The sequence below is a fragment of the Leucopleurus acutus genome, assembly GCF_964270905.1.
Source record: "Leucopleurus acutus genome assembly, chromosome: 7".
Classification (NCBI taxonomy): Eukaryota; Metazoa; Chordata; class Mammalia; order Artiodactyla; family Delphinidae; genus Leucopleurus; species Leucopleurus acutus.
Window position 1 is genome coordinate 32,849,266 of NC_139150.1, and position 25,724 is coordinate 32,874,989.

Genomic DNA, 25,724 nt, shown 5'->3' on the forward strand with positions numbered 1-25,724 from the left:
AGGAACAAGATTTATCTCCTTCTTCATTATTTTGAACATGTCCATTCCCCATTTAATTTCTTTTTTTAAATTAATTTATTTATTTCTGGCTGTGTTGGGTCTTCGTTGCTGTGCCAGGGCTTTCTCTAGTTGCTGTGAGCAGGGTCTACTCTTTGTTGCGGTGCAAGGGCTTCTCATTGAGGTGGCTTCTCTTGTTGAGGAGCATGGGCTTCAGTAGTTGTGGCTCACGGGCTCTAGAGCACAGGCTCAGTAGTTGCTCCACGGCATGTGGGATCCTCCCGGACCAGGGCTCGAACCCGTGTCCCCTGCATTGGCAGGTGGATTCTTAACCCCTGTGCCACCAGGGAAGTTCCTCCCCATTTAATTTCAACAACAAAGTAGATCATCTAAAATTCTAAACCTAACCATGTGCTACAAGGCCTTTCGATTACATCCCACTTCAATTAAACCAAAATTTCCAAACTACTATAAGCCTACTTTTCTCAATCAATAAGCACTACACGGGCTTCCCTGCGTGGTTGAGAGTCTACCTGCCGATGCAGGGGACGTGGGTTCGTGCCCCAGTCCGGGAGGATCCCACAGGCCGCAGAGCGGCTGGGCCCGTGAGCCATGGCCGCTGAGCCTGTGCGTCCAGAGCCTGTGCTCCGCAACGGGAGAGGCCATAACAGTGAGAGGCCCGTGTACCGCAAAAAAAAAAAAAAAAAAAAAAAAAAAAGCACTACACCAGGCCCTTTTTTCAGCAGTATAAAAAAGGTACTGACCTTCTATTGAGGACTTTATAACCTATAATTATTTCCCCTCCCTCCCACTTTCAGAACTCACTTTTCTTAAGCTCTGTGAAATTCAAGGTAACTTCACTTAGGTAAGTCACTCCATTAACTCTGTTCCTCCCCCCTCCAAATCCTTCACATTTTAAACTGCCATATAGGACACAAGACCTAGAATCAGAAAAATCAAAGTTCCTGTCCTGGTTCTGCCCAACCCTGAGAAATTCACCTAATCTCTAGAGTTATGCTTTTCCATCTGTAAACTCAGTGATTTATGACTTTCAACATTTGAATGCCTAGCCCTGGTGGGCATCCCATTATATTACTCTCCCTTACTCATCCCACTTAGATTACCTTTCTGTTTCCAGTCACATATTAGAGAATTTTTAATTTGGGAAAAAATAACAGTGGTTAATATATCCAAACCCCACATTTCAGAATAAGGAAATTAACTCTATAAAGAGTAACTTGCCAGCCAGACAATAGAAGCTTTTGCTTCCTGCCCTAGGGGAGCTGGGGGACACAGCTTACAAAGAGAGAGCTTAACACTCATCAAATCCCCCTCTCTGCCCAACTGAATTCTAGCCACCCTTCAAAGTCAGTTTAAGTCCTAAAGTGTCCAGGAAGCCTCCCCCAGTCACTTCAGTCTAGAATACTCACTTCCCTCTTTGAATACTGATGCCTCTCTGCAGGGGTGATATTAAAAGTATTAACAACTAGCACCCCAGTGGTACCAACCAATCAGAAAGAATGTCTAACCAATCAAAACACACGTGGCCCAGTGGGAATTGCTGGTTGAACATCAGCCCTCCTATTAATAACAATACAAAATAGCAACCTCAAATGCCAATACAATTTTCTCATTTGATCTTCACAATCTCATAAACTAGACAAAGTAGGTATCATCCCCATTTTCTGCATATCTAGAAGTTGGGGCTAATAACCAAATCTAATAACCAACTGCTTCTTTTACCACATCACATGACTTTTCCTGATTGTACACAGAATTCTCAATTAATATTGTATAAACTGTACTTACATATAACAGTATAAACACTAAAGGAATACTCAAGTCAAACAGAATTAATTTAAACAACAAGCATTTAAGTGGAACAGAATATAAAACATAGTGCTAGGTTCTGAGACCATAAAAGAAATAAAAGGCATGATCCTTGCCCTCTGGGTACTTATAACACGTTCGAGAGTATTTTTAAGTAACAGTGCAACATGGTAGAAATAGACAACACAAAGTGTAAGTTCTATACAGTTCAGGGAAATAAAGAGTTCACAAACTAAAGCAGTATAGGAAGTCAGGACTGAGAACTTCTCTCCTCACACTCCCAAAAGGGGCAAAATTAAATATGTAGTGAAAAGGCTGAAAAGTGGAGTGGGTGGAAAAATAGAAAACGCTGGAATCGAGGGTTTGCAGTAGTGGGATGTGAGATCTCTGGTTGGATACACAGAGATGGCCCTAATCATAAGCCTCAAGTACTGCTCTAAGCACTGAATACAAATGGGAAATCTCGTAAACCCTCTGTGGGGATGGCTAAGGAAGATTAGCTTGGCAGCAGCCTATAAAAAAGCCTAGGTGAGAGAAACTCTGGAAAGCAAATGGATTTGAGGGGTAACAGGCAGGACTAAACTGATGGCTGCATATGAAGAAAGGACAAAACATTCAAGAGGCATTAATGTAAATAAGAGTTGGGTTTTAGGCATGTTTTGAAAGAAAAGGTTATAAAATGGCAGAAAGGAAGCATTCTCACACAGGATATATATGTAGACATAGTGGTACTAAACTGTGTACCACGGACAAGGAACCAATTTCCCTAGAGAAATCTATGTTGGAGAGAGCAGAAGCTGGGCAGAGAAATACAAAAGTGATGCCGAGACAATAAGGAACAACTGCAAACTCTTAAAAAGGAAGTCAAATTATAAATTTTAAAAAGCATTTGCGCTTCTTCAGAATATATGAAAGGATGAATGGAAACATCAACATCATCAAGGAGAACAGGCAGACCAATTGAGGTAGTCTAGGCTTAAGCATAGTAATAGCTCCTGGATCGGCTTTGTATTGTAGGCATGCCAGGGTAGTCTGTAAGCTCCTCCAGGGCATGGGCTGAGCAATACTCTGTACATCTATTAAGTCCAATACTGATGCTTGAATACACGAACACTTTGTGTGCTAAGCTAGGTGGAAAAGAGTGAACTACACTACTTGAGTTAATAGTGGTGTGGAAATGTTACTTATGCTTGATGCATAACTATATTGATTCTCCCACCTGTCCACACATTTATCTTGTCCCCCTTCTCAGGCCAATGTCAAAACTCCATTGTTTCCTCTAATGTAGGCCCAGTGTGTAGGGACTCCAAGAATGTACTAGGAGTGGTTAGGGTTTGGCACTTCCACTGCAGGGGGCACGGGTTCGATCCCTGGTTGGGGAATTTAGATACCACTGCGTGGCAGGGCCAGAAAAAAGGAATGTACTAGGAGTCAGAAAGAAGCCAACCTGTTTTTCTAATTGTGAGGACAAAAATCTAAAAGTGAATAATAAAGATCACTATTAGAGGACTAAAAAAGAAAAATGGGCTATGCCAGACAGTGAGGTGTATATATTAAGGTGTATAGGTTTTGGAAACACTGAACCCTCAGTGTACTAACTCCAGCTCTTAATAATTGAGTACTTAGCCTCTCCACATCTCAGTTTTCTCATCTATAAAATGGGGCAGGGCTTCCCTGGTGGCGCAGTGGTTGAGAATCTGCCTGCCAATGTAGCGGACACGGGTTCGAGCCCTGGTCTGGGAAGATCCCACATGCCGCGGAGCAACTAGGCCCGTGAGCCACAACTACTGAGCCTGCGCGTCTGGAGCTTGTGCTCCACAACAAGAGAGGCCGCGACAGTGAGAGGCCCGCGCACCGCGATGAAGAGTGGCCCCCGCTCGCCGCAACTAGAGAAAGCCCTCGCACAGAATCGAAGACCCAACACAGACATAAATAAATAAATAAATAAAATGGGGCAAATGCCACATAGCCCTAAGGGTTTAGTTGTGAGGATTAGATAATGTACTTTGGTGTACTTTATGCATCTGCATCATAGTAAGCTCTTAAAAAACAGTAGCTATTAATAATAATTGGCACCCTAAGTCTTGAATTTTTTGTTTTAAAAACATTTGGTGTTCAATTACAGACACAGAAACGTACTTTCACTTTATCTTAGTTGCTTACACTAAGGCTCTATATTTCAGTTTCTAGTACTATAACTTGGATGCTAACAAAGTTTTTCACTTCTCCTTCCGCGAGGTAGGTGACGACCATACCCCATCCTAATTTAATATTTTGGAAAACGCAGGAAACACTCCCTCGAAAACCAGCTACACAGACGACTGATTCAAACTACTGTCACTCAAGAAATGGAACATCTCTAGCGATGTTCCTTCGAGGAAATAAAAGCGTTTGATCAATTCAGAGTCATTTCCATTCAAACATTCCAAACCCCCGCAGAGTGAGCAAACGTTCAAGTTTCTACTACGAAAACAATCTGTAGCCTCTGGTTACTGGATTCACTTCAACACTTCCCCAGAAGCACGAAAGAAGAAGCACTCCGCACATGTTAGTGCCTCCTTGTCCTCACACAAAGCTTCACAGTAGCTCCCCTTCCAAAGCCACCCCTGTCTGGAGAAGCGGCCCCTCTCGGCGGGGTCAGGCCGGCGCCAAAGGCCAGGGCGGCCCTGCTGACCCGGGGGTCTCTGCCACACATCCCCCCCTCCCACTGCTAGGGGAGGCCCTGGAGGCTCAGAGCTCACACCCCGCCCTGGAAGCCTCCTCGGACCCCAATCCCTCCCGGGACCCCGGAGCCTGGAGCACCTACTCGTTCGGGGTGCGGTGCCCGGGACAACGCCACACAGCGCCCCGAGGGGAATGGGGAGCAGTCCCAGCTCTGCCGGTCCCGGCCAGCCTCACACCCTCCGGCCGTCGGCCCGCGCCCACTCGCTCCCCAGAGGGCAGCCCCCGACCCCGGACGGCTTCGCCCGACGCCACTTCCCCCGGAGAGCCGGCAGCCGGGGCGGCCGCGGGCTGCCGGGCAAGTCCACCCGCGCTCGGACCCAGGCCCTAGCCCCGCCTCCGCTCCCCACCCGCGGCTAGCGTGGCGGCGGCCCGAGCAGGAAAGCCCGGCCCCGGCCCAGGCGCCGCCACCTGCGCCCCCGGCCCCGCGCCATGTTTGAGAAAGAGAAGGAGCGAGCCAGAGGCCGGGCCCGGTCCGCGCGCCCCGAGGCCGCCCGCCAGTCCCGCCGCGCCGCCGCTCACCCGTCACCTCCGGGACCAGCGTTGCCGCCGCCGCCAGCACGAGGAGGAGCAGCCGGGGACGCGGAGCAGCGGCCGCCGCCTCCATGGTCCCGCCGCCACCGCCTGTGGCCCGGCCCGGCCCGGCAGCCGCCTCGCCTCAGCAAACCTCGCCTCGCCCCACCTCCCCCGCCGCCGCGGCGGCCTCGCTTCGGCCCTTTGTAACTGCTCCGGGGCTGCGCGTCCATTGGCTGCCGGGCTCCCGCCGGCCCCGCCTCCCCGCCGTCTGCGAACAGCCGAGCGGGACCCAACCCAGAGCCCCGCCTACGGGCCCTCTGGGCAGCCAATCCAGAGCCGCGGGCGCCGGGCCGCTGGCCACGCCCTCAGACTCCCCGCTGGGGGGACCCGCCAGACCCCTGCAGCTGTGGAAGCCGCTGGGAGTTCGGAGAAGGCCCGGTGGGAGCAGGGTCTAGCCGGCCCCGGTACTGCCTTGCCTCCAGCCACCGAGGGCACTGGGTGTGTCTGGGACGATGGGTGTGTCTGGGTGTGAGTCGCTTTAGGAAAAGGCTGTGGCTGCTCGACGCTCTTTTCTTCTAGCCTCTTTACTTCTCACCTAAGATCTGTTACTGAGCCTGATTCCCATTCACAGCCCTGCACCATCAATACCCGACACATTCACCCACATCCTTAGTACCTTCAGGCAGGCTTCAACTTCCACCCCCCAGATCCTCGCCTCAACTTTCAACGCCCCCCGCCCCAAGATCCTACCTCAGTGCCTTTCAGATACGACCCAGTCTCCCGTTTCCTCCCACTGTCAGCGTCCACCCCCAAACGTAGATACCCCCAAAAAAAATTCTGAAGAAAGTCTCCAAATCCTGGCGTCAGACCTCAAATCCCGAGCTCAGACACGCCCCCGAACTGCCTCCCGCCCGTCTCCGGAACTCAGCAGAGCCAGACTGGACTCCAAACCACAATCCTTTCCTCTTGTCCCTTCCTGATTCAGGTGGGAAAGGGAAGGTTCCCACCCTCATCCCCAAAGGAGAGGCATTCCCCCTTCTTAGCACGCAGCATCCCGAGGGCGGAGGAGGAGCAGTCATTACTTTGAGCCGCCTTTGACACGCCTGCACAATAATTCTGAGGTGTCACTAGAAACCCAAATAAACTCGGCTACGTTTTCATTCTGAATTCCTAATTTACTGTGAGACGCTCCACCCACCTTTCCTCCGGGACGCCAAAACAAGCTCCAGATTTATCACTCTTCCTGTCAGACTAGTCCTCTCTTCAGACACAAACACAGATGAGGAGGCTGTTACATAGAACAGAGAACATTTTCCACAGAACCTTTTAGGGAGAAAATTTTATTTTCTGTGCGATTTGAACTTGGAGTTAAAAAAACCTTAGTAACAGGAATCAGAACCAGCCTCTAGTATCGCTTTGTAAATTACTTTAGCACTACTTGGTGAGCATTTTACAACCCTGTGAAGACCTCCCTCCTGAGCATTAAAGGGGCAAGGTGGAGGTGTTGGAGCTGAGGTCTGAGACGGGCACTATTCCCCTTCTGGCTTGAACATTTACTTGAGAAAGTCAGTTAACCTTTCTGAGCCTCCATTTCTTCATCTATAAAATGGAAATAATATCTATCTCCCAAGGTTAGTGAGAGGATATGTTCAGATTTGGGGGCTCCCCTTCTTCCCTTTCAAATTCTACTTCTAGGCTCTCTCTCATCGGACCCCTCACCTGCTCCTCTCCTCTGGGCAAGTAAGGGTCTGGTATACATACACTGAACCACCTAACCAGGGATGCAGCTACTGCTGGAACCAAGGTTACCGCCTGCTCTCTAGGGCTGCCTGAGACCACCAGCAGGAAGCTTTCTTCTTGCTCCCTGCAGCAGGCAGTCCAAGCCCAGGGAGCCTGTTTCTGCCAGGCTTCAGCCCCAATCTGCTTTCCCAGTTCTGGTTTCTTCAGTGGAGACCTGGTGGGTAGGTCAGGGCCTTGTGACAGCTGAGGTCTCTAGACTGCTTTTTTTTTGCTGCTCTGGTCTCAATATCTTGCTTAAGATAAGCCCTCAAGAGATACTGTGTGAATGAGTTAATGAGTCATCTCAGACAAGTGATTGTTCTTCTCTCATCATTAAGTTCTTCATCTCTAAAATGGAAGTATAATAGTACCTGCCCCATTTATAAATAAAAGGGATCGAATCACATGTCTTAGACCACTTAAATGACATAATGTGTCTGAATAGTGTCTGGAACATAGTAAATATTTAGTAACGTCATTTCCTTTGCCCATCCCCTTCCAGCTTTGTGTGATTCTAATCAGCGTTCACATTCACAGTAATCCGTGCCTGTGCCTTACAGAGCCTCAATTAATCAGATATCTTCTATGACATACTTCCAGGTTCTTCACATTTCCATGGAATTGAGCATATTCATTAGGAAACTAAGGAACAGGAAGGAGAAACAGACTATTTTTAAATTTTATTTTCCTGATATTTGGAGGAAATTTCCATGAGCCACTGATCTATAAATAAACTACATTAGAATGGAGCAATACATTATACGTTTATAATCATGGTTCTCCAATTTAAAATGTCTCTAAATTACTAGGGGAGCTTTTAATTTTTTTATTTTTAAATTTTTATTCATTTATTTATTTTTTGGCTGCACTGGTTCTTCGTTGCTGCATGCGGGCTTCCTCTAGTTGTGGGAGCGGGGGCTACTCTTTGTTGTGGTGCGTGGGCTTCTCATTGCTGTGCCTTCTCTTGTTGTGGAGCACAGGCTCTAGACACGCGGGCTTCAGTAGCTGTGGCGAGTAGGCTCAGTAGTTGTGGCGCACGGGCTTAGTTGCTCCGCGGCATGTGGGATCTTCCCGGACCAAGGCTCTAACCCGTGTCCCCTGCATTGGCAGGCGGATTCTTAACCACTGCGCCATGCCACCGGGGAGGTCTCTAGGGGAGCTTTTTAAAACGCAGATTCCTGGTGTCAGCCCTAGAGAGTCTGCTCCAGTTCATCTGAAGGAGGTCCAGGAGTCTGCGTATGTAATAAACACCCCCAGGGGAAGTGTTACCAGGTCATGCTTTAAAAGACACTTCGTTTAGGAAGTGTGACCTTAAAACTCAGTAAATAAAAATGCATGTGCTTATTTCACCTTCTGGAAACGAATGGGCAATCGAAGGAAGCCTCTGACTTTGGAGGTCTGCAGGCCCTAGTTGGAATTCTGGCTCTGCCATTTACTAGATGTGGGATCTGTGCACCCTACTTGATCTCTCTGAGATTTCACATCCCCAGTGTAAACTGGGATAATGACACTCATATATTTGTTGTAAGGTCTAAATGTGCTCTTGCACATGAAGAATCTATCATAAACGTTAATTCCCTTCACAGTCTCTATAGGCCCTCAAAAATGTGTAGTTTGTTTACTCCAACGTCGTGATTTAAAGGGGAAGAAAATGAGGTACCGTCCCCCAGCAAGTCAGCTTCTGAGCCAGGACTAGGAGACTCTCACTCTAGTGCCCTGTCCCCTGCACAATGCTACCTCTCCATCTCTATACTAAGTACATTGTTTGCTTTGCTTTTCATTTTGTATTATTCCCTCAAGGAAGATGTTTTCTAAGTAGAGAGCAGAGACTGCTAGTTGCCTAATCTACATCCACTGCTACATTCACTTTATAACAGAATCCTCATTTTCTTTGGCAAAGCAGTTCACTTAACTAAAAATTTCCCAGGCTTCTGGCACCTCGATATCGCCATGTGGCAGATTTCTGGCCAATGAAATATAATCAGAGGTCTACCAGGTAGAGCTTCTGGGAAAGATATTGTTTTCCTCATAAAGAAGAGACAGACGTATCACATTCTCACCCTCTTTCTGCCTGGAACACAGCTGCAATGACTGGAGGTGCAGCAGCCATCTTGTGAACATAAGGATGATGGCCATAGCTAATAATAACAGAGAGAAAAATGGAGACAGTCTGGGTCCTTGATAAATTCCTTAAGCAACTGAACCAGCTCTGAAATGCTTATCCCTGGAGTTCTTATTACATGAGAAAAATAAACATCTTTTCTTTTAACCCTAGAACACTTCAACTCTAGTCATATGCTATCTATCTATTGCTGTATATTTTATTTCTATCTTATTTTTTAACCCATAAGACATTATCAATTTATACCATTATTATCTATTGCTAACTCTTGGTGCTCCTAACTGAATAACAAATCACCTCAAAACTTAGTGGCTTAGAATAGTAACCATGTATTATTTCTCACAAGACTGTGGGTAGGCTGGGCAGTTTTTCTGGTCTAGGCAAATTTAAGCTGATCTCAGCTGAGCTCCCATATGAATCTGCTGTCGGGTGGCAGATCAACTTGATGCTGAACAGTCTATAATAGTCTCGGTCAGCTTTTCTACGTGGTTTTTAATCCTAGCAAGCTAGTCTGAACTTGTTAACATGACAGTTCAGGGGTCCAAAATAGTGAATGGAAGTTTACAACTGGCACAACATAATTTCTGCCACATCCCATTGATTTGGCATGAATTGAGCTGAGCCCAGATTCAAAGGGTGGGGAAGTAGACTCCCTCTCTTGATAAAAGGATCTGCAAAATCACATTGCAAAAGGGCGTGGAGACCAAGAGGGGAATAAGTGTGGCCATTTTTGAATACACTTTTTACCACTTTTTCTGATCTTCATTCTTTTTACTTCTAGACTTTCCATCTCAAATCACCTTCATTCTGCCTGAAGTATATCCTTTTGAATTCCCTTTAGTGAGAGTTAACTAGTGGCAAACAATTTTAGTTTTGTTTGACTGAAATGTCTATATTTAATCCTTATTATGGGACAGTGTTTTCACTGGATATAGAACTGTAGGATGATAATTGTTTTCTCTCAACAATTGAAGACATAATCCCACTGTCTCTGGCTTCCACTGTTGTTTTTATGAAATCAGATATTAGTTGATTTCTCCTTTGTAGGTAATCTGTCTTTTCTCTCTGCTTTTTCAATAGACTTTATATTTTATAAATAAAGTATAAATAATAAATAAGAATACCTATTTTCTAGGTTCACAGCAAAACTGAGCAAAAATTACATAGAGTTCCCATGTATTTCCTGCCCTCTCCACGCATAACCTCCTCCACTATCAATATCCCCCATCAGAGTGGTACATTAATTACAATCAGTGAACCTACAATGACACATCATTCTCACCCAGAGTCCATAGTTTACATTAGAATTCACTCTTGGTATTGAACATTTTGTAAGTTTTGACAAATGTATAATGACATGTATCCACCATTATAGTATCATACAGAGTATTGATATAGTATCAATCCTCTGTGCTTGGCCTACTCCTCCCTCTCTCCCCCTATCACTTGGCAACTACTGACTTTTTACTGTTTCCATAGCTTTGCCTTTTCCAGAATGTCATATAGTCAGAATCATACAATATGTAGTATTTTAAGGTCTGCTTCCTCCACTTAGTAATACGCATTTAAGTTTCCCCCATATCTTTTCATACCTTGATAGTTAATTTCTTTCTGGCACTGAATAATATTCCACTCTACAGGCTTACTACAGTTTACTTATGCATTCACCTACTGAAGGATGTCTCGGTTACTTCCAAGCTTTGGCAACTATGGATAAAACTGCTGTAAACATCTGAGTGCAGGTTTTTGTGTGGACATAAGTTTTCAACTCATTTGGGTAAATACCAAAGAGCATGATTGTTGGATCATATGATGAAAGTATGTTTAGTTTTGTAAGGAATTGCCAAACTGTCTTCCAAAGTGGCTATACCATTCTGCATCTCTACTAGCAATGAATGAGTCCTGTTGCTCCATATCTGGATGCTTTATTTTGTTGAATTTTTCATCTCTAGATGCTTCATTTGGTTCTTTAAAAAATCTTCTATTTCTCCTCTCATTGCGTCCACATATTTCTTTATATCTCTAAGCATATGAAGCATAGCTATACTAGCCGTTTTAATGTATGTACTTGTCAGATAACTCCATCATTTCTGTTGTTTCTGGGTCTGTTTCTGTTTAGTGATATTTTGGGCTCACATTTTCCTACTGCTTCGTATTTCTAGTGACTTTTTTTTATTGGATGCCAGACATTGCAAATTTTAGGGTGTGACATGCTTGATTTTCTTGTATTCCTTTAAAGAATCTTGAAATTTTTCTGACAGTGAGCTAGGTTACTTGCAGATTAATTTGATTCTTTTGAGGCTTATTTTAAAACTCCTTTAGGACAAGTCTGAAGTAGCCATTAATCTAAGACTAATTTTTCCTCACTTGTAAGGTACGGCCTTTCTGGGATCTCTGTTAAATGCTCTATATATTCAACAAAGTGTCTCTACTCTGGCTGGAGAGAGCTCAAATGATTCCTGACCTGGTCTGAGCTCAGAATTACCTGAGAACATTATAGCATCTCAGTAATTTTTCTTTCCTCTAAAGTTGTTATTGCTGGCTTTGTGGGGTTTCCTTCCCTGTGTGCGTAGATGAATATTCAACCACAGACTCAAACAGAACCCCTCTGCAGCTTTCTAAACATCCTACATAGCTCCTTTCTCTCCTGAACTCTTGCCTTGCAAATTCTAGCAGCTGCAGGCTCGCTGAGCGCTGCTCTCTGTTGAGCATCTGTGTTTGTTACTCATTTGCGTATCATCTTTTATGATGTGTCTGTCCAAGTCTTTCACCCAAGTCTTTTATTAATAATTTATAGGTGTTATCTATATAATCCGGATATGAGTCCTTTGTCAGATGTGTGTATGGTAAATAGTTTCACTCTGACTGTTATTTTATTGTTATCCTCAAAGAGCAGTAATTTTAAACTTTTTCTTTTATAGTTAGTTCTTTTTGTGTTCTGTCCAGAAAATATTTGCCTACGTTCAATCACAAAGATATTCTCCTATACGTTCTTCTAGATGCTTTATAGTTTTAGCTTTTACATTTAAGTCTTTGAGCCATCTTGAATTAACTCTTGTGTAGGATGTGAGGTATGAATCAAGGTTCAATATTTTCCATACTGACATTCGGTCGATGCATGACTTGAAAAAAATGTTCTTTTCTCATAAAACTACACTGGTACATTCGTCAAAAATCATTTGGTTGTGGGTTTGTTTCTGGATCCTCTTTTCTTTTACATTGGTTTATTTGTCTGTCTTAATGCCAATATCACTGTTTTGATTACTACACTTTATGGTAAGTCTTAAAATCATGTAGAGTAACCCCCCCAACTTTGTTCTTCTTCAATGTCGTTTTGCCCATTCTAAGACCTTTACAGTTCCAGGTAAATTTTAATGATAGTTTGTCAATATCTCCAAAAAGCCTGCTAGAATTTTTATTGGAATTGCATTGAATCTATAACTCAATTTTGGGAGAATGTACATCTTTATAATATTGATTATTCTAATTTGTGAGCATGGTATATTTCTCCATCTATTCAAGTCTTTAATTCCTCTCAACAATGTTTTGTAGTTTTTATTGCTACAAGCCTTTTGTAACATTTGTTAAATTTATTTCTAGGTAAATTTGTACATTATTGTAAGTGGAATTAATTAATTTTTGGGGGGTTGGGGGCCCATACCACACAGCTTGTGGGATCTTATTTCCCGGACCAGGGATTGAACCCCGGCCTTAGGCAGTGAAAGCACAGAGCTCTAAACACCGGACCACTAGGGAATTCCCTGTAATTAATTTTTAAATTTCACTTTCTAATCGTTTGTCATTTCCATTAAGTTTTCACTTTAATTATTTGATTTTTCATTTGTAAAAGTCATATTTGGACCTTTTCCAAATCTGCTTGATCTTTCCTTATATCTCCTTGTTTTTCAATTTGTTCTTTTTAAAAAAACAATATAGCAATCATAGTTATTTCCTACTTTTGTTTGTGTATGATATTTCCAGTATTTGAATTCTTGTGGGTCTATTTCTTCTGTCTGTTTTCTCATTTACAGTGCCTCTGTGTAAGGATGGTTCCTTTTTATTGAAAGCTGTGCATTTCCTTGAGATTTTATTTGTGGAAATTCTTTAAGGTCTGAGATAAAGGTAGGTTCCTCTATCAAGGATTTGCACTAGTTCTTGCCACCTGTACCACTACCAGTCTCAGATTAACCTAACAAATTATTGGCTTGAGTTTGGGGGGCGTGGGTTGTTTGTTGTTTACTGTTTAGAACACACAGGTAATATGAACTTGGGCCTCAAACTACATGAGGGGCAGATTGTGGTCCCACAGGCTCCGTAATGACATTAATTTCCCTTTTTTTGCTTAGCACCTAGGGTCTTGCAACCCCCTGGTGGTTGATGGGGTTAGTAGCTATTTCCCGTTTACACAAACTGGGAGTGTAGACATTTGGGGGTTGACATTTGAGCCCCTAGACACCTCACCTTTACGGACGAGGTGTCTAGGGGCCTTGGATGGCCCTGGTCTCTGTACTTCATGATTCTCTGTCCTCTGTGAGGCCCGACAACAGAAGCTCAAGTCCACCTGGTTCAATCAATGCCCTCAGAGCCACAGCCAGCGCAGTCCTTCTTTCACTTAGTACTCACTTAGGATTTTTGCCTGAGACTCTCTTACTTTCTTGCCAGCTCATAAATGCATTTAGGAAGATATATTGCCTCTGCATTTAGAATTTTTTCCTTGGAAGGGTCAATCCACCAGTTATCAGGAATGGAACTCCTACTACCTAACATCCTGCAGACATCTTGAAAATCGCTATCCAGTTTTCTGTTAGAGCAGAATGCAGTTGTAACTGTTATAGGTCTCACAGGGGTTCAAACAAAAGCTGTTTTGCAATACAGTATGTGAAAAACCCTGCTTCTGGCAGTGTCTCTACCCCTTCTCAAACATTAAAAACATACTCACAGTCTGTCTCTCCCCACTCGCCTCTCAATCTGGTTTCCCCAAATGCTTGGGTTACTTTTAAGAAAATGTTTTGGTTTTTGTTTTTTATTGTTTTGTTTTCACTTGGACTTTTGTTATGAAAGTCTAATTTTAAACACACTACCGACAAAGGATTGCTCTGTGGAAAGTTTCTCTGCTTTGAAGAACTTATTTATTTATTTAGATTAATTAAGTAAACGTCCCACAGATACTGGAAAACAGAAGTGGACTCTTTCTGCTCACATGAATTTGTGAGTGTGTGTGTGTGTGTATATCTAATCCTGGTAGTTTACCTTTGCTCATTTTGACTGCTTGATCTGCAAAGACAGATACAGGTACATTAAGCTCTCCTTCCTGCTTTCCTCTTTCCCCAGAGACACATCTTCTGGGCCTGACCACCCTCCTTACCCCATAAGAGAGCCAAAAAGTAATGCCAATCTCCTGGCCCCTGTGAGTTAGGGCTGGGGGCTAGCAGGCTGGAGCCGTCTTCTCTCTGGCCCCGAGAAACAGTCCCAAGCTGCAGACTGTGGCTCTGTTTGCACCAGTCCTGCTCTCAGACAGCTGGACGTTAAGCAATCCCGGCCTCCCTCTCCGGGACTCGGCCTCCAGTGGGCTGATAACTAGGTTCTGCCTTGTTCTCAAGTCTAGGCTGCTGCACTGGTCACCTGTGTTGCCTACATCCTCCGTCTGGCCCAGACTCCTTTTTATCACCCCCTTTTCAAGACTGGAATCTCTGGCCAAAACCGAGCTCAGTGGATGAGTGTTTGCTCCATGCAGACGGACCTCCTAATGTGGTTGCCTCCGCTTTTCAAGTACCCATTGCTGCTCTCTCTTCGTCTGCGGAAGCGTCTTGCTCCTTGTTAGAATCTCCAGAGTGGACTGTCTGCACGTGGTCATGTGTCACTCTTCCCTCAGTTGCCGCCTGCCCTGACTAGACTCGGTGCCTCGCTAAGGTCGCTTACCCTTCCTCTGGGTTGGTCTGCCCTACCCAGTTACATTGTCTCAGGGAGAGCCCAGCTTTTCTCCCTGGTCAGCCAGGAAGATTCCGTGTGGGCAAGACAAATTGAAGGTTTTCAATAGGTTGCCCCTATCCCTTCCCCTTGGATCAAATTTCCCTTTAACCACACGTTCTTAAAAAGTATAAAGAGAAAAAAAAGCCAGAAGATATGGAGCACATAGCCATGTGGCCTCTTTGTAGGAGATCTGCACAAGTTTAATTTTACACACACACACGCACACAGACACACACACACATACAAATTCACTTGCACATTTAGAACTATACATCCAAAAAACAGCACCCACATTTCATGAGAGAATTCAACAGAAACACAGCAGCACTGGGGAGAGCTTAATACAACTCTAAGTGGCAGATCAAGCAGGCAAAAAACAATCAAGGATAAATACCAAGGCTGAGTAAGCGCTCACACTCCCCCCCACCCCACCCCCACCAACACACACAAGGTCACTTGTGCAAAATGCAGAGTACTTCTGTTTTTCAGTATCGATGGGATATTTACAAAACTGAATCATACATGAAGAAACCTCAACAAATTCCTCCAAAGCAGCAACAGTAGAGGATAAATCCCTGTCTCTGGTGTGTTTAAAGTTGGGCATTTGTAACAAAAGTTCAAGTGAAAACAAATTCAAAAACCACTTACAAAAATTTCCTAAAGTAACCCAAGCATTTGGAGACATCAGCTTGAAAGAGGGAGGAGGAACGACAGCCTGTGAGCATGTTCTCACAGTTGGAGAAGGGGAGATAACACCAGAAGCTGAATTTCTCTTGTACTGTATTGCCAATAGCTTTTGTTTGAATTCCCTTCGATACCAATAGCAATGAAGACTATTTCAGTGCCAGAAAAAAACTGACGGTGACTTTTAAGTTTGTGCAATGGGTGGGGAGACGGGGAGTGGGAAGGTGGGGGGCAGAGTGGAGAGTGGACATTCCAACGGATCAGATCTCCCAACAGGTCGGGATGGAAGTTTGCACTTACAGGCAAGCAGGTGGCCCACAGCCCCCAGGGCAGCCTCCACCCAAGTCAGCAAGCACCAGCCCTACAACTCCTTCCAACCTACAGGGCAAGGGCAAAGGATCCCATTCATCTAATTATAGTATCTTGGCCACAAGCAACCTCTAAAAATTCTCTGGGCCCAAGAGGGATGCCGACTCTCTCCTGAAGGTCTTTTGCAAAGGAAATGGCAGAACCTACAGACCTGTTAAGTTACCTGAACTGGAAAAACTAGGATGAAGGAGGGTGAGCCTTAGTGGGCTTGAAATTCCCTGCCCTTCAGTTTGGGTGCCCCGTGTTTCCAGTTCCATCTGAATATGCCACTTTTTAAGCCAGACCAACAGGATCCAAGCAGCCATGCTGGCCCCAACCAGGTTGAAATTTCCTGGTGAGCCTCCCCTTGGTGTCTCTCAGCATTCCCCTGAATGCCAAATGGCACGTTAAAGACATAATCGCACCCCCAACTCAATAGCCGGAGCTTAGATTTGATCTCATTAAATAAGAGTAGGCTGTTCTGTTCTTTTCCGAGCTCTGAGGCAGAAGCCTTGACGTATTGCTTTTTGACCCTTCTCTGGATCTGTTTCCTTATCTGTGGAAAGTATGGAGGGATGCTTGGGAAGACTAGAGAGAGAGTTAAAGCTGCTTTCTAAAATCTGAATCCCCTACACCTGTGGCCAGGGAGGAGCAACATTGCCTCTTAAAGCCTCTGCTAGTGGAGATTCTTTGGTTTACAAGAGAAAGCCAACTCAAAAGCATTAAGCAAAAAACAAAAGAAGAAAAACTTGGCTGAAATACCAGAAAAGAACAAGGGCAGATGATGTCATTAGCTCTCAAGCTCTCTTTTTCTTCATCTCTCATCTCAGCCTTTTCTCTGCCTGGTCCTCATTCTCTCCTGCAGACATACTCTTGCAAGTATTGGGGTAGAGGGGATGAGCACCACCTTCTCCTGCCTGAAGTTCTGAAACAAAATCCCAGGGATAGGGGCTTCCCTGGTGGCACAGTGGTTGAGAGTCCGCCTGCCGATGCAGGGGACGCAGGTTCGTGCCCCAGTCCAGGAAGATCCCACATGCTGCGGAGCGGCTGGGCCCATGAGCCACGGCCGCTGAGCCTGCGCGTCCAGAGCCTGTGCTCCGCAACGGGAGAGGCCACAACAGTGAGAGGCCCGCGTACCGCAAAAAAAAAAAAAAAAAAAAAAAAAAAAAAAAAAATCCCAGGGATAGACTCTGAATGGCCCAGCTGGGGTCAGGTGCCCATCATTTGGGTCAGGGTTTCTCAACAGAGAGGCTACTAGCCTTTCAATAGGACAATTCTTTGTTATGGAGCACTGTCCTGGGAGTTGCTAATGTTTAGGACCCCCAGTCACTAGATGCCAAAGTGCTCCCCAGTCATTGTGACAACCACCACCAAACTGCACACCCCTCCCTTTCCAAGGCCAGGGCTGTGGGGTGCAATACTGCCTTATGTGGAGAACCACTGCCTTGTGCCAGACAGTGAAGCCAGGGTCTCGGGGCATGGTGATTGGTGCCCTTGCCACCTGCCCTTTCCTGTGGTGGAGATCAGGATGGATGGGCCATTGGGTTTGGCAACCCTGCCAGACACATAAGGCACCGGTGGTTGGGCAGGAGTCATTTCCCAAAGGAATTCTCACCAGGTTCCTATTAGCAGAAGGGATGCTATGCAGACAAAGCCCCACGGCTGTTGGTTGCAGGCCTCTGCCCCCATCTTTCAGGGGAAACGTGAGTGCTCCCAAGGTGAAGCATTATCATCCGCCTTCCACCAACCAGTCCCCAGGCTTCAGTCACTCCACATCCTAAATCTCAGGACTCCAGCTCAAAACCGATCCCCCTTCACCTGGCATGGAGGCCCTCCTGGTCCCTTGTGTTTTTGACTCCTCTACATGCTCCCTGGACTTTGTCCCCAAGAGGCTGAGGGTCCCTACGTCCCCAGTCAGCACCAACAGTCAGCTGGACCGAACTTGCTGGACCAAACAAGAGCCACGAGGGAGGTTCTGCAGACGAATCACACCAGGGCAAGTGCTGTTTCTCTTGTGTGAGCCCATCAGAACCAGGCCATGTGGCATTCCCAGGGCCCTGGCCACCTTCAGAGTTCTGAGAAAAAGGGAAGGAGGGGTTGTTTCTTGAGGAGTCCCAGTGTCTTCATGGCTCCACAGCTGAGCTGAGGGATGAGGCACATGGCTGCAGGAGCCAGGTTCTGGGAAGCATCTCGTGTAAGTCAAAAGCAAAAGCTAGGACATATTTTTCGAAGAGATTTTGGAGAGCTGAGCGTTGGATGAGTGCTGCTCAGGTGGGGACAGAGCACACTAGCATGGCTAACTCCACCCCCGGGGTCTCACACCCAGCGCCCCAGAGGACAGTTCTTGACTCCTCCTTCAGACTCCAGAATGTAACTCAGACTCCTTCCTCATTTCCGTTAAGATAGTTGAGACAGCGTGGTACTTTCCAAAGGAATTTAACTGTGACGCTAAAGGAAATGAAAGAAGAAAATGCTGTAAACCCACCAAGCTTATAGGATCTGTGTCTCAGCTTCTGGAAGGTTCTATTCCACACTCTATTTGAGAGTTCCTTTTATGCATGACTCCGTAGTATTTCTGAGGTGGGTTTCTTCCTCCCAATTCCAACCAAAAGCCAGTATGGGGTCCCGTCTCCTGGACGCACTGCTTTCTCTCTCCTAGTCCTTATGGGTAGAGTTGAGTGGGGGAAGGGCGGGTATCCCCGGAGGGGCGAGACTTCAGCATAAGATCTTTCCACTCAACTGTTCTTTCCTTCTCAAACATAGGCAGGTCACCTCCTTTTAGCCTAGCTCTTTTTTCCTTCTAGGAGCTCATAGTATAGGGAGGGAGATGGCTACACATGATTAATACCTATTGTAGTGTCATAACTCCAGTAGAGCTGGACCACCTCCTAGCCCCCTTTATCATAATGTTTCATCAAAAGAAACAATGGTCTGACTTCCCCACACACGCAAAAAAGTCATATAAGTTTTTACTGAAAAGAAAAACTGTTAATGGTGCCAGAAGGATTACATTGAAATCTCACAGTGTATCCTGTGCCACCCCATGCTCTTCCTTCTTTCCGAGAGGCCCTCTATCCATTCTAACGCATATCCAGTAGCCTCCTCCTTCCACTTCTCCCGCTACCCAGTTCTCTATCCCAAAAGCCTTGGGAATCTGACAGGCAAATGTGGACCAGGTCTTGGCAGGCTGCCAGAGATGGCAGGAGGGACAATTTGCTCCTGTTTGTGTCACCACGATGCAACAGTACAAGTGTGGTGGTGGCGGTCTTCTCTCTTACCACTCTTCTCTCTGTCCATCCCCAAGCATTATTGCTCTCCCTGGGGTCTGTCCCACATCTTCTCACTTTGACTCAACTTACAGTCCTTCCTGGACAACCTCAAATGCTCCCCTGCCTGCCACCCACCCCTGGCATGGGCATGCAGCTGATTCCCAAACCCCTGTTTCCCTAGGAATTCAGCCTCCTAAGTATCCAGTATATAATATATTTTTATATATTTAATTCCAGTATGTAAAGTACTCCTTAGGATTACCTGGAGCTTGAGACGGACCTGTGGCTGCCTACAAAGCTCTCTTCAGGGCAGCAAAACCATGACTTTTATAAGTAGGTTACTGATGATGTAACTTGGAAATTACCCTGTGTCTTATTTGTTTGCTCTTGGTCTCTCCTCCCTCCCCAGCAAATTTTGACCTGGGATGGAGGTGGGGTGAACAGTGAATAGCCCTTTTGTGTTTCAGACCAGATTGGCATCTCCAAAGTATTTATCTGTGAAATTTCCAGGCCCGTCAAAGGATTTGGTTGGATTCCCTAAGAGACAGATCCTTGGATTAATTGGGACGTGTGTCCCCCCAACTGTGGCCAGGGATTGACACATCCTAACTGGCTGAGGCCGAGGATTACTGTCCATCCCTGAACCAACCATATGGCAACTGGCTGGGATTACGGTAATTGTTAAGGTCAGTCATGGACACTCAAACACCTAGAGCCCATCCAAACCACAAGGTGATCCCTCTGTGAACTTTCACAAGATAATATTTACCGCTTGCTACCGGGAACGCATGCTGATATTTTGTAATCCTAGCTTCTTGACCAGGTAATGCTCAATTCTATGTCAATTTTTAAAAATCCTGGTCTGAGCCCAGTAGATTGACTTCACAACTCACTAATGGTTCATGGCCCACAGTTTGAAAAGTGCCACTCTTAAGGTTTGCAGAAACTGCTTGCATTGTTTAAATGGTTGTTAAAATGTGTCATAAATTCTCCAGGAATTTAAGAGGGAAATGTGTAAGGAAGTGGAAGTTGGGTTAATAGAGGGTACAAGGTCATTAAGGGGTGGTACTTGCCACTTGTGAATCAGAAAAAGCCTTGAGAGAAGACACTTTTGAGCTCCAAAGTGGGACTCCAGCTTCAAGTAATGAGACAGTCCACTGGGACTATCCCCCTGAATAGATCAGATTTGGGACTACAAGGGACTCCCCTGGAGTGGCAGTATGGGCATGCGACACAGCTGGATGCCCTGAGCTGTTTTGTTCTACGATTTTTCTTAGCCAGAACCCAACTCCAACCTCTGAGCAGACTTCTTCAATTCTTTGGAGAGCATGGTGAGCAGACAGAGGCTTTCTTGGTCACGCTAGGGCCAGGCTAGTCCAAGCACCTACTGTGAGCACGGCAGTGTCTGTGTATGTGGAGGATGTGCAGGAGGAGTGAGGATAAACAGGCCATGTACCCATTTATATAAAGTTAAATGACATACATAAGTAAATCATATATTTTTCAGGATACATTCATATGATAAAGACAAAATTCAGAATAGTGGTTGAGATTGAGAGAGAAAGATACAGGGAAGGGACACAGAGGGTCGTTCAACAGTTATGGCAACGTTTCATTTCCTAATCTGGTAGATACATGGCTGGTTGTTTTCTTATTTATTAAACATTAACAATGCAATGTAGACGCATTGTGTATATACATATACACACACCTATTAGGTATGTATGACAAAAAATATAATAAGCCATGAACCCTATGCTTAATGAGCTCACAGACTTAAGTGGAAGACAGCCATAATCACAATGAATATATTACACAGTGAGATCATAAGAAATATAAAGAAGCAATTCATTCTGGCTAGACTTATGACTTTGGGTAAGTTATTTTATTTCTTGAATCCTCAAGCTTTTCAGATACATTTTACAGATAGATAGATGTTAGATAGATAGATAGATAGTAGACAGACGATAGATAGTAGACAGATGATAGATAGATGACAGATATATACATATACACATATATAATAGGTTTATTGTGAGAATCAATTGATACGTGATGCTTGAGAAAATCTTTGACAAACTGTGAAACATTTTAAAAACGTGAGGTAATATTATCACTTTGGGCATATTTTCAACTGTGCATTTCTTCTGTGAAAGCACTACCCCACACAGTTTTGGGCTCAAGTGGCAGTCTAAAGGAAACAGGTTGTAAGTAACTGTGAATTATTCTCAATCTAACAAATTTTGTGTCTAGCACGATAAAGATGCAAATAAAGACGACATTGGCTACCAGTGAATAGCTTGTGATTGTCAGATCAGGGACTTGGAGCTTAAGGGCTCCATTGGGACCCAGGACTCGGACTAGCATGCTACTGGGGGTGGGGGAGGGTGTCAAAGCTGAGAGGAGCGTGCTGTGCTTCACCTTCCCTGGGGGCTCTTTCGGTCAAGTCAGCAGACCCCTGCCGCCGTGATCACACTGGGCCCTCGCAGGTGCTGCGTCTCCCCAGTGCTCTGGCCTGAACGTGGACACAAATGCCTTCCCCCAGCTCTCCTCAGCCTCTGAAAGCACAGGAACACGCTGGCTTCTGATGCTGCCAGAGTAGGCTCTCTTTCAGGATCGCTGGACCCTGTCCTCTATTATATGACACACCTAACATCGGCCAGATGCCCAGCCCAGCTCTTCAGGTCCTGATTTCTGGCTCCTTGCCGTCTCCTTTCCACCTTCAGGTGTCGGAGGCTTGTTCTCCAGAATAAGGTTCGAATTTGTTGTTAAGACCTAAGAGTTCAGGCTCAAGGACCCTACAGACAAACTGACGCCTAAACTGAGGCTCCGAAGATTCTCTCTCCCGGGATAGAATATGCCCCAGAGCTTGGGGGAGACTGAGACCCCAGGTTGGAATCAGGTAGTTTATCAGTCAGAGTCCCAGCTGGACAGGTGGCACACTCAAATGGGGTCATTGGAGGGGAGTTTCATAAAAGGATTATTTTCAAAGAGATGGCCAGGTATGGAGAAACCACAAGGGAGAATGCAGAACCCCAAGGGCTCATGGAGGCACTGGTAACAGAAGGTGCTCTTACCAGCACAGGCCTGAAAAGGGGAGGAAGAGCTACTGGTGCCTGGAGAGAGAGTCCTGTGCAGGGAGCTGCTTGATGGGAGCTGAGCTTTTCAATGGGGGAATGTAGCCAGACCTAGAGATCCCATAGACAGGGAACCCGGCAAATAAGTACCCTAAGTTCACTCTTCTCCCTCCCTCCTATCTCCAGCCAACTGGACTAACCTAACTGGACATCACAGGGCAAGAGAACCCACTGCTGTATTCCAGATGGATCAGGTTGCAGGGCACAGAACCAGGTGGGTCTGGAGGAGCAACTGGCTCACAGCCTCGCTGTGAAAGTGGGGGCAGCTCGACAGGCCTGCAGAGCCCAACAGTCAAGATGGGGAACCCAGAGGGTACCAGGTAACAAAAACACAGTCAAACAGTAGATTTGGGAAGACTACCTTCAGACCACAGGGATTCAGAGACAAAAAGGCCATTGGGAGGTGAGGGCACATCCTGGATGGCTGAATTCAAGTGTCCCGTGTTTAAACCAGGACGAAGTTACATCTTTGCAGAGATATTTTTGGCATGCAAGAATCGAATTCATTTAGCAATTTCACTTGAAGCAGCAGGCTGAAATTTCCCATCAACTGCTTTCAAGGACATTTACAAGCAAATTTGTAGCAGACACTCCCTTATAAGCATCCTTGAGTGACTTAATAGAAAGATCTTCGTGCAACAATTCAGAAGACCTCAGTGATAGACTTCACTCTGCCTCTAACTCACTGGGTCCTTTAAATCACGCCCCTTCCCCTCTCTGGGCCTCAGTTTCCTTCTCTGTAATGTGAGAGGGTTGGCTATGATCTCTAAGATCCCTTCTGATTCTGGCACGCTAAGATTTTAATAGAAACTATATGATCAGGACAAGTCTTGACACATTGGTCTTGGCAGTAATTTTTTTTGGATAGGAAACCAAAAGCTCAAGTAACAAGAACAAAAATAAACAAGTGGGGCAACATCAAACTGTCAATAAAAAGCTTCTGCACAGCAAAGGAAACAATCAACAAATGAAAAGGCAACCTATGTAATAGAAGAAAATATTTGCAAACTATGTATCTGGTAAGGGGTTAATATCCACAATTTATAAGGCACTCATACAACTCAATAGCAAAAAAAAAAAAAAAAAAAAAAATACAAACCACAATTTTAAAAATGGTCAAAGGACCTGAATAGAAATTTTTCCAAAGAAGATATACAAATGACCAACAAGTACATGAAAAGATGCTCAACATCACTAATCATCAGGGAAATGCAAATCAAAACCACAGTGAGCTACCACCTCACACCTGTTAGAATGGCTATTATCAAAAAGACAAGAGATAACTAGTATCAGAGAGGATGTAAAGAAAATGGAATCCTTGTACACCATTGGTAGGAATGTAAATCGGTGCAGTTGTTATGGAAAACAGTACGGAGATTCCTCAGAAAATTAAAAATAGAACTACCATATGATTTAGCGATCCCTCTTATGGGTATATATCTGAAGGAAATGAAAGAGGTGTCTACATTTCCGTGAAAGAGGTGTCTACATTTCCAATGAAAGAGGTGTCTACATTTCCATGTTCATTGCAGCATTATTCACAATAGCCAAGATATGGAAACAACCTTAGCATCTTCCAACAAATGAATGGATAAAGAAATTTTATATATATATATAATTCAGTCTTTAAAAAGTAGGAGATCTGCCATGTACAACAACATAGATGGACTTGGATGACATTATGCTAAGTGAAATAAGCCAGACACAGAAAGACAAATGCTGTATGATCTCACTCATATGTGGAATCCAAAACTGTCAAATTCATAGAGGCAGAAAGTAGCATGTGGCTACCAGGGGTGGGAAGGTGGGGGAATGTTGGTCAAGGGGTACAAAGTTGCAGTTATATATAATGGGTATGTTCTAGAAATCTAATGTACAGCATGATGACTATAGTTAATAATACTGTATTGTATTGTATACTGGAAACTTGCTAAGAGAATAGATCTCGGGTTCTCTCATCTTACACACACACACACACACACACGAATGGTAACGATATGGAGAGATGGATATGTTAACTAGCCTGACTATAGTAATCATTTCACTATGTATATGTACATCAAAACACGTACTTTTTTTTTCTGGCTGCACCACTTGGCTTGCGGGATCTTAGTTGCCCGACCAGGGATTGAACCCAGGCCACGGCAGTGAAAGTGCTGAGTCCTAACCACTGGACCACCAGGGAACTCCCAAAACATGTACATTTTAAATACATATAATTTTAATTTTTTATAAAAAGGAGAACCAGTCATGATGATGTATCAGCACAGCCAACTTGGCAGTTACTATGTGATTCCATTTTGCAAGTTACAAAATTGTTTCTTTGAATTTGTTTCTTTCAATTTCTTTAAACTTGCTCAATTTCTCTAACGCAGCAAAGAGGCAAGAGAAAATAATTGCTTTGCAGTGGACTCATGCCCATGAAAACAAACCCGAGTGTACTGCTGCTAAAAAGAACCCAGTCTGCCACAGTTCCTATTTATTTGGTTTTGGAGCATTGGACAGAGCAGAACTGAGGGAGGCGTGATACACCGCACTGAGTCATCACCTGAAATGGCTTCCACCTCCAAGAGCCTCCCGCAGGCCGGGCTGCAGGGTAGGCCTCCTCTCACAACTTCCCCCTTAGTGCTATTTCTCCACAGAAGAAGACCCCTGCGCTCACTTCCTCATTACAATTCCTGCCCACAAAGTTCACTTCTCTCGTCTCACCTAGAAAACAAAACCAGCGTCTGAATGTGTACTCTTTCTCTGGTTCCTGGCATTAAATCTGACTTCCTACGAGAGGGATTTGCTGTGTTTCCCTGTCCACCTCCTCCTTTCTTAAGGGAGAGCACACTCACCTTCTTCCTTTAGAGATCTGCTCCTCCCCTGCTTCAGCCAGGCCGTAGATTTTACTGAGGCTGCCAGTCACTGATTCTTGACCCCTGTCCGCACAGATGATGATGCAACCTGAGCCTGACCAATCACAGAACCTCATCCCCGGCCTCCAGGACTGAATGAGGAGACTGATAAACGCTGGGGCGATCAGCTGGGACTTACAGCCAGTAAAGCAGGGGGAGGAAAGAGACACCTTCTCATTGCCTAGGCATAACTGAGCTAAATAATATAAGCCAGGAGCTTCCGGTGGTCGTAGCTTCTGTGCCCTGTCCTTGCCAGGATGAAGCCAACTCAAGTAAGAGAAAATGAGGCCCGAGCACAGAGAAGAGTCAAGGTGAGTGATGGAGGCAAAAGGATGGGAGCCGGAGGGAGAGGACTTGACGATGTTATTTGTTTACTGGACACAGTGATCTCAGTGCCAGGCCCACCTTTCTTTTTTTTTTTTTTTTGCGGTACGCGGGCCTCTCACCGCCG

The 25,724-nt window shown here is 45.1% G+C and overlaps 1 protein-coding gene across 3 annotated transcripts in view; it reads right to left on the bottom strand.

Annotated features, from left to right (window-relative positions):
• The window catches only part of TGFBR1 (transforming growth factor beta receptor 1), a 91,733-nt gene extending 66,487 nt beyond the window's left edge, over window positions 1–25,246 (bottom strand). For 2 of the 3 annotated variants that reach the window (XM_082842776.1, XM_082842775.1), the window contains exon 1: window positions 5,071–5,159. In XM_082842776.1, the coding sequence (XP_082698902.1) occupies window positions 5,071–5,155 (85 nt within the window). In that variant the 5' untranslated portion in view covers window positions 5,156–5,159. Of the gene's footprint in view, window positions 1–5,070; window positions 5,160–25,213 lie in introns of those variants that run through there. The other variant, XM_082842777.1, reaches the window with a different exon arrangement.
• Between the last annotated feature and the right edge of the window lie 478 nt (window positions 25,247–25,724).